At 50.6% G+C, this 7,887-nt stretch overlaps 4 protein-coding genes across 4 annotated transcripts; 1 reads left to right on the top strand and 3 right to left on the bottom strand.

Moving 5' to 3' along the window:
* Positions 1–640: 640 nt before the first annotated feature.
* Positions 641–1,753, bottom strand: LOC128256980 (60S ribosomal protein L19). Its single transcript, XM_052987750.1, has 3 exons — positions 1,654–1,753; positions 1,309–1,415; positions 641–1,244 (listed from the first exon to the last, which is right to left on the bottom strand). The coding sequence occupies exons 1-3, from the start codon at positions 1,656–1,658 to the stop codon at positions 745–747; spliced, it is 612 nt and encodes a 203-aa protein (XP_052843710.1). The 5' UTR covers positions 1,659–1,753; the 3' UTR covers positions 641–744.
* Positions 1,754–1,837: 84 nt separating this feature from the next.
* LOC128256975 (m-AAA protease-interacting protein 1, mitochondrial) lies at positions 1,838–3,082 on the top strand. The gene is made up of 3 exons (XM_052987742.1): positions 1,838–2,400; positions 2,470–2,765; positions 2,833–3,082. Exons 1-3 carry the CDS (start codon positions 2,041–2,043, stop codon positions 2,972–2,974), a joined length of 798 nt encoding a protein of 265 aa, XP_052843702.1. The 5' UTR covers positions 1,838–2,040; the 3' UTR covers positions 2,975–3,082.
* On the bottom strand, positions 3,062–4,154 carry LOC128256981 (ejaculatory bulb-specific protein 3). The gene is made up of 2 exons (XM_052987751.1): positions 3,999–4,154; positions 3,062–3,562 (listed from the first exon to the last, which is right to left on the bottom strand). Exon 2 carries the CDS (start codon positions 3,547–3,549, stop codon positions 3,184–3,186), a length of 366 nt encoding a protein of 121 aa, XP_052843711.1. The 5' UTR covers positions 3,550–3,562; positions 3,999–4,154; the 3' UTR covers positions 3,062–3,183.
* Positions 4,155–5,600: 1,446 nt separating this feature from the next.
* LOC128256965 (scavenger receptor class B member 1) lies at positions 5,601–7,601 on the bottom strand. Its single transcript, XM_052987717.1, has 4 exons — positions 6,881–7,601; positions 6,414–6,816; positions 6,081–6,331; positions 5,601–6,016 (listed from the first exon to the last, which is right to left on the bottom strand). Exons 1-4 carry the CDS (start codon positions 7,490–7,492, stop codon positions 5,756–5,758), a joined length of 1,527 nt encoding a protein of 508 aa, XP_052843677.1. The 5' UTR covers positions 7,493–7,601; the 3' UTR covers positions 5,601–5,755.
* Between the last annotated feature and the right edge of the window lie 286 nt (positions 7,602–7,887).

Here is a 7,887-nt window from a genome sequence, read left to right on the forward strand (position 1 = left end):
AATCTATCTCAATTTTGAATTCTAGTAATGGTAAATACAGCTAAAAATGAATAATTTCCAAACCCATGCAGCTCTTACAAATCTACAAAATTCTATAAAACCATTTTGATTTGCTTAAAAGCAATGAAGATTTGTCCATGATCGTCCAAGCTTTTTTTAATTGCATCAAGGAGCGGCAAGAACGCGGAGCTCGAGGGGCAAGGATACGTTACCCGTGTACAGGAAGGTTGCGAGTGCATTTACGACTTAGGAGCAGCCAAAGTCTAGTGCCAATAGCCACTGTAACGACTACCTGAACATTATAATTATGATATAACTTCTATCACTAACCATACAACATGTATGGTTAGTGCTTCTATATACCACAAAAATATTCAATTCCAATGGAAAGTGATATGAGTCCCCAGAATTTAAGGTCGGGGCGCCATTTCAGGAAAACGAAATAACATCTAACTTGGTTAGAATCTATGGCGGCTTAGATTTGAACGTTACAAATATTACTTGCGTAAAACATCTTAACACATTTCAGACCTGCTAACAAAAAGTGAGGCAATGAAAAGGTTTCCTAGGATGCTAAAGAACTGTTTTAATTCCCTAGCGAAGTCTTGTCATAGTTTTCTGCCATTAAGAAGCGGGGGCGTTTCACGTTTGTACAAAATCATTTCGGCCAAACCAAAGTTGTTTTATTCAGATGACAAACAGTACTATCAATATGGTGCACCTCGACTAGCGAGGCTGGACTGCTTAGTGACCCGCGGTGGCGGCCTTGGCGGCGATCTCGTCCTCCTTGGCGTGCAGGGCGATGAGCTCCTGCTTCTTGGTGGCGATGCGCTCCTCGCGGCGCTTGCGAGCCTCACGCACCTTCTGCCGGCGGGCCTCGGCCTGGTCGGCCAACATCTTGCTGCGCTGCTTCTCGGCCTTCTTCTTGTGGATGTACTCCATGAGGACGCGCTTGTTCTTGAACACGTTACCCTTGCACTTCATGTACAGGTCGTGGTACAGATGCCGGTCGATCTTCTTGCTGTCGCGGTACTTCTTGAGCAGGCGGCGCAGGACGCGCTGGCGCTGCATCCACACCAGCTTGGTGGGCATGCGGGCGTTCGCCGTACCCTTGCGCTTTCCGAATCCGCAGTGGCGACCTTTGCGGCGTGCCTCAGTGTTCTTGCGCACACGGTAGCGGGAGTGAACCACGACGGGCTTCTTGATAATCAGACCATCCTTGATCAGCTTGCGGATGTTCTGACCTGCAATTGGGAGTGATAGAAGATTGGCTCTTGTCTTCGTTATCTGGTAGTCGGCTTTACTTACGCGAGTTTGTGTTGGCGATCTCGTTGATCTCATTGGGGTCCAACCAGACCTTTTTCTTGCCGCATCGCAGCACGGAGGCTGCGAGCCTCTTCTGGAGCTTAAGAGAACTGCAATTAAGGGGTACTTGTTAGTCGGTCTATTCGAAACCAGCGTGTTGCGCTGTGCGCGTGTGTGTGTGTGTGGGTAAGAGGCGCACGTTTAGTTATTTCACAATTGCCGCCGAAAACTGAGCTGCACTCGGCCACCCTGGCCGCCGCAGTGGCACGCCCCCGCCCCAGCACACTTTGCACATATTTTGGCACCGCAAATGCGCCATGGCGCTCGTATTTACAAACTCAATTATACCTCATGCTGTCGACCCTTGCTAGTCGTGGCTGGGAAAGAAAGAAAAATTTGACAGCCGGAAGTCAGCACGAATTTCTAGAGGTGGCTGGCTATCGATGTATCGATAACAAGCTGTGAAAGTCTGGCAACGCCTGGGTACAATGTAGTTGGCCAAAAGTGGCAAGAATAATTTGAAAGTTTTATAAACAATATTGAAAAAGGCATTACGCGCTTTAAGGCATTTTGCACTTCTTAAATCACAATTAATTACTATCATTCAAGAATTACGTTTTCAAAACGATTACAGAGGCTTGATATTTTTCCCTGGTCCTGCTGCGGTCACACTGAACTGCTGTGCAATAACAAAATATTTTTTTTACTGCACCCGCTAAAAGAACAATATTTGCGATGCAGCATACGCTTAGACGCTGCCTGGGCATGGCTCGATCCTCCCTGACGCGTCTGCAGCCCGGGGCCATCATGGCCGCCTCTAGGACACAGGATACGGGCGCCACCTCAGGATTCAGAAACAAACAGCCGGCCAGGCGGTCTTACGCCTCGCTGCCGCAGGAGCAGGATAAGAAGGAGCAGGAGGCCAGGGAGAGCCCCAACCGACTGCCCCGCCTTATGGACTTCCCTGAGATCGTGTGGCCCTCGGCACTGAACACCCTCAAGAACTGGATCACCATCCAGTTCATCATCCGCCCCTACTTCGACAGCGAGTTCCAGCTAAAGGACTTTATATACGGCGCCAAGCAAGCCCTGCAGGTGGGTCATTGGGCATTCCGGATATATAGTATGCTCCTCTAACTCGTAACTCAACGTAATTTCCGCAAGGTGGTGTCCTCAAGACTGATGGGCGGCGACCTGGACTCGCTAGACAAGCTAGTCTCCCCCGAAGCGATCTCGGAGCTGCGGCCCGTGATTCAGAAGCTGTCGATGACGCAGCGCAGGCAGCTGGAGATCAAGGAGAGCGACATCTACCTCAGCTTCCCATACCAGGTGGGCATAATGTTCGACGAGGCCAACGACAAGCTGCAGAAGCGCTTCGTCGAGATCACCATGGTGTTCCACGTGATGCGCGGCCTGTCCGAGATGCGAGAGCGCGGCGAGGAGATTCCATGGAACATGGGGTAAGTTTTGGTTGCTTTTTGGTCCTGCCCAAAGTTAATCCCCTCCTCCCTCCTCATTTAATTGCAGGACGCTGCCCGAGTACCAGGACAAGGTGTTCATCTGCAACTACCGCTTCGTGAAGGAATTCACTGCCGGACAACAATCGGACTGGACCATCAATGTTGCCAACCAGTTTCGGGCCATCGACCTGATCAATGAAACCAAATAACACCTGGCCACAACACAGCCTTCGTTCGCCGCCTCCTAGCCGTTTTTAGTCACCACCCTCGTTGGAATAAAAGTTTCGTTTGCCGCATTTAGGTATAAAAAACTAAAATCTTTACTGTGGATTTCTGATTTAAATTAGGTTCATGTGAAATGAGTGCATGTAACTGTTAGCCGGTAGCTGGTAGCTGTGGATGAGGAGCTACTGAAAGCTTAGTGGCCCTCGTGCTTGGCCCTGTAGATGCCCTTTGCGTCGTACTTGTCCAGCAGCAGCTTCCACTCTGCGGGCTTGTTGGTGCGCAGAAAGTTGATCACCTTCTGCGAGTTGCGGCGCTGGGTTTCGGTGCACTTGGAGCAGTCGGACTGCAGGGCGTCGGGCAGGAGGCGCTTCAGCTCGCGGCCCTCCGGCGTGCACGGACCCTTCTCCATCAGGCACTTGAGGTAGTTGTTCAGCACCCGGTTGTTGCCCAGGACATCGTCCACGTTGACGTTGTCGAACTTGTTGGTGTACTGCTTCTCGGGAGCGGCGGCTGCCAGACCGGCAATCACGCAAAACACAATGGCTAGCGAGGCTTTCATGTTGACGGATATTCTGCAAGGAGAGAGGATATTTTCGGGTGAGCGAACAAAACCAAAACACAGGTGTCTAGTGCTATATCTGTTTGCCAATTAAACGGCGTCGCCCAGTCTCAGCATTTCTAACTTTCAGGCGCAGGCCGAGAGAATCATCCGAGACGCAACCCACTTTTTTCATGCATTATTTATGGCCCTTGGCATATATATCGCATATGCATACTAATTGGGTATCGTTTGGTTTAAATGTTTTATAAAGAAGATTTCACAATTTCACGACCACGTCGCCCTAGTCGCTTTCGACTTCTATATGGCCAATATTCAAATCCGTGCAGGCCAGTGGTCAGTTGCTCTGGTTTATGCGGTTTATGCAATAGGCTGATACGAATTCAGTAGCGCGATTTTTCGTTGGGGCGATCCCGGTCGGACTAAGTATGGCCAAATGGCTTACTCACTTCTCTTCCGGAGGTTTTTGATGGCCTGCTGGTAGTTATGGCGCGGACGAAGGCGCAGCTTGGATTGCGAGTAGTTAGCCTGTTGGCCTGGCTTTTATACCAGGAGCTTTAACGGCCCCTACACTGAGCGCAATTGGCAGCTCTCTGGCGGCTGGAGCTTTTGCAGGCGGGGAGGTGGCGGCGGCTTTGACCAGAGTCGCGGCACAGTGTATACTAAAAGCTGACAAACCGAACCGGATTTTCGATGTCTGACTTAAGGTTTTTTCAGCTGAATTTCGGCAAGCGGTCCGAGAGCCGGCCAAGCGGTACAAAGGGTGGAATGGAATGGAATGGGAGTTTTATTACAGATTTATCTCTCACACCCCGATCGTTTGTTTACCCATTCACGTACGAAATTCGTAGGAAAAGCATTGACGTACGTGAAAATTGAAATTTACATACATGTTGATTTTGGCAGGCAGTCGGTCTTAGTTGCTCCGAGCTTGAGAGCTTGAGTTCGAGTTCGGTTTCCAGCTCTTTCCTGACTTGGTAGTGCCAACGTTGTTGCCACTGTGTTGTAATCACTTTTATGCATTTCCATTTCCCTTTTAATTATCTTTGGCGTCATGAATCGCACGCACCAGTCTAGACTTAACCAGATTTCGAAAGCTCTTCAATCGTGTGCGATTGGGTTTTGTTTTGTTTTGGCGCAGCCGCAGCCCGATCGATTCCAACTGGTCTGGTCCGAGCAATTGGGATTTACCCTGCCAAGTGGACATTTCGGATTCGGACGTTTTTCATTGCTACACTACTAGACGTTTTTCAGAAAGCCACGGCGGTCGTCCGCACTTGGGACAGAGCTCGCTAATGCAGCCCAGTTCAAGCTGATAATTCTAGTCTGGTGGGGCCAACAGTAATTGGCCATAAAGCCAAAATACACTTTATACCCTCGTATAATTATGAGCATTTTTACGACTCTGACGCGGGCGATTCTACTGACGATCAGCTCTGCTCGGTCTGGACTAGGGAGGTCAATAAATCAAAAGCGTTGACTGTTGACTCTCCACCTGTGGCGTAACTCTCGTGCCAATTATACAAACAACTTTCGGCTTGTCCACGGTGATTAACATTTAAATTGGGGCATCCTTAGCCCCGAGCGCTGGGGGTATCGATTTATGCAAATCGAGAGAGCTTGTAAAGGAAAAAAACTCCGTGGCCCGGTGGCTTACCTTGAAGTCGGGCAGGGCATCAGCTTCGCAGCCAGGGTAGATCATGAGACATGTGCAAAAGTCAGGTTCAGGAAGGAGAAGTAAACAAGGCAAAACAAAAGTAAACAAACCGCAAAATCCACAACAACGGCGGCGGTGAGGCTGAAGAAATATTAACAATAAAATAAAAAGGTAAATGCACAGATTGAATAAAGCGCAAAATAAATCTTCGGCTCGGTACGTGACCAAGTTTTCAGTGTCACGCCGCACGGCTTAAGAGGCGGGGCGAATCAAACAGTGAGCCGCGACCTCAAACCGCCGACCGCCATATCGCCAAGGGATGCAGTGGGGCCGCGGGTGGAGGCCCTGGGCCTAGTCGTCTGGTTGGCTGACAGATAAGGTGAAATGAGGCACATTCAATTTTCCTCTTAATCGTATATTACGTAATGGCGAACTACTGATACTGATAGTGCATCGGCAGCACACCTCTAGCCTAAATCTAAATCTTGTATACATATACATATACACACGGGACCACTCTGAGGAGTAAAGCAGATCTTTAGCAGATCACTACTTAACAGCCACAGCCAGGGAGAGATTAGCTGCCGGGAACTTGGTCTCCAGCGCAGTGACCGTGCCCATATCGCCACAGCAAACCTTGCGGAAGAGACCCACATAACCGATGCCGCCGCAGGCCACTCGGATGGCCTTCAGGACGCTCCACATGGCCACAAGCAGGAAGAGCCCCATGCAGTACGGCTGCATGTGTTGCACCACGTTCACGTTGATCCACATCAGGGCGGTAACGAATCCGGGCAGCTGGCCCATTTCCTGAAAGGGTTTTGAGCGTTAGCACATGACTTCGGCCTTAAAGGCACCAACGACTGCTACTTACAAACTCATACCAGAAGCTGGGAATCATCATGTGGCTGAACCTCGTCAACTTTGAACTAAACCATCTGAGATCGGGAATAGGGATGTTAGACTGGAAGCGGTACCTCTCCATGACCGGAATGCCCGTGACCGGCTCCAACAGAATGTATGGCTCGTGGTCCTCGGCATTGGGAGTGTATCCCTCGTAGTGCTCGCTCCAGTTGTAGCCGCTCCCGTAGAAGTGCGGCATCGAGAACGCCGAGGGGGCATCGTCTTTGGGGAAGATCATTTTAGTGGGTTACTACTTGTATGTACTTTGCCGTGCATGGTTAAGAACGAAGTCACGATTACGTACTTATCACACACTGGGATACGTCAAACATCCCGTCGGGCAACTTGATCCCGTAGCTGGTGCTCAAGCATGCCGGGGGCGTCTGGTTGACCTTGAGCAGCGTGTAGCGAAAGGCGTCCAGCCCGTTATATCGCTCCTGGCGCTGGTAGGTGAGCGGGAGAACACGGCAGGACTCGATCGCTACTATGTCCAGCGGTGTGTCAGGCTGGATGAAGGGCGGGTAAAGGGAGTTGTCCAGGGCGCCGGTCACGTTGAACGGACACTGGTCAGGGGTGTACCGTTTGGTGTGCGGTAGCTGCTCCCGGATGATGACCTCGTCGTTAAGCGTTTCGATGCGGAAGAAGTTCTCAATGCCGCGCTCCGGGCCTATGTTCACCGTGTAGATCTCCTCTTTGTCCTTGAGAGCCTGCGCGGAGGGATTCGTAAGGGTCAAAGAGGAAAGATAGTAGCTTTGTCGACTTGTGACTTACATTGTGCAGAACTGCAACATTGGCTCTCATGTTGGACATTTTGGAGAGCGCCTGCAGCAGAGGTCGGGTGAACTCCCACAGAAAGTAGTAGATGGTGTCGGTGATGAACATATCCTCCATCATAAAGGTGGCATCGAAACCAAAGGCTGAGAGCGGGGCCATGTGCTTGAGCTTCGTTGCTGCGCCCAACATCACGTTATTGGTGGACGTGATGGTCCAGTTGAGGACGTCGGGCGCGACGCTCTCCTCCGGCAGGAACTCCACTGAGTGGTAGCGGTGCTTACTGTACTTAACGTTTGTCGCGTTTCTTTCCAATATGTCGTTAAAGCCCACTATTTTGTAGACAATGGGTCCGATCTCCTGCACCTTAAGCCGCTTGTCGCGTCCGCTCCGGAACTCCTCGGCATTGGTCACATTGAAGACATAGTTCTTTAGCTTCCCGAACGGCGAGTTTATCCAGCTGTCCATGGTGGGCATCTCCTGGCGGAAGCGTACGTGCTCCCTGGCGATCAGGATGGGATATTCCACACCACAAGACACCACAAACAGATAGACACTCAGCGCCGCAAGGATGAGGCAGAACACTATCTTTACCCACTGAACGCACTTCATTTTGGGGCCGAGGAAGACTTTAACGGAACCCAGAGACAGGCGTGATTCGCGTCCGATCGGGAGAAAACACGCGATCCGTTTGAGTCGATTTCTAAACGCTTTCGGCAATTGCTTTGCAATCACTAATCACGAGCCTCCTCCGCCCTCCATCTGATCCTCTTGCCTAAACGAAATGAAAACAAAGTTTATAAAACCAAATAGCAGAAAGGCTATCAGCAAAAGCCCAATAGCTGATTCCGCTTATACTCCCCGTATGCCGACTCCGACTTTGGGGAATAGCAGCGATAACGACGGATCTCTGACCCGAGCATAGGCATTGCCCATAACACAGATTGGCCTCGGGCGTAGACTTCTACGCACTGCTGCACTGCCTCCATGAATTTCACCTCTCTTTC

Source organism: Drosophila gunungcola, assembly GCF_025200985.1.
Source record: "Drosophila gunungcola strain Sukarami chromosome 2R unlocalized genomic scaffold, Dgunungcola_SK_2 000079F, whole genome shotgun sequence".
In the NCBI taxonomy this organism is placed as follows: Eukaryota; Metazoa; Arthropoda; class Insecta; order Diptera; family Drosophilidae; genus Drosophila; species Drosophila gunungcola.

What these genes read in the sequence shown, in the direction of transcription:
- LOC128256980 (XM_052987750.1), bottom strand. An exon ending in GATCGCCAACACAAACTCGC is followed by an intron (nt 1,245 to 1,308) that starts GTAAGTAAAGCC and finishes TCCCAATTGCAG; the next exon opens with GTCAGAACATCCGCAAGCTG.
- LOC128256975 (XM_052987742.1), top strand. Translation starts at nt 2,041, where the DNA reads ATGCAGCATACGCTTAGACGCTGCCTGGGCATGGCTCGATCCTCCCTG. An exon ending in GCGCCAAGCAAGCCCTGCAG is followed by an intron (nt 2,401 to 2,469) that starts GTGGGTCATTGG and finishes AATTTCCGCAAG; the next exon opens with GTGGTGTCCTCAAGACTGAT. An exon ending in GAGATTCCATGGAACATGGG is followed by an intron (nt 2,766 to 2,832) that starts GTAAGTTTTGGT and finishes ATTTAATTGCAG; the next exon opens with GACGCTGCCCGAGTACCAGG.
- LOC128256981 (XM_052987751.1), bottom strand. Translation starts at nt 3,549, where the DNA reads ATGAAAGCCTCGCTAGCCATTGTGTTTTGCGTGATTGCCGGTCTGGCA.
- LOC128256965 (XM_052987717.1), bottom strand. Translation starts at nt 7,492, where the DNA reads ATGAAGTGCGTTCAGTGGGTAAAGATAGTGTTCTGCCTCATCCTTGCG. An exon ending in ATGTTGCAGTTCTGCACAAT is followed by an intron (nt 6,817 to 6,880) that starts GTAAGTCACAAG and finishes CCCTCCGCGCAG; the next exon opens with GCTCTCAAGGACAAAGAGGA. An exon ending in CCAGCTTCTGGTATGAGTTT is followed by an intron (nt 6,017 to 6,080) that starts GTAAGTAGCAGT and finishes AAACCCTTTCAG; the next exon opens with GAAATGGGCCAGCTGCCCGG.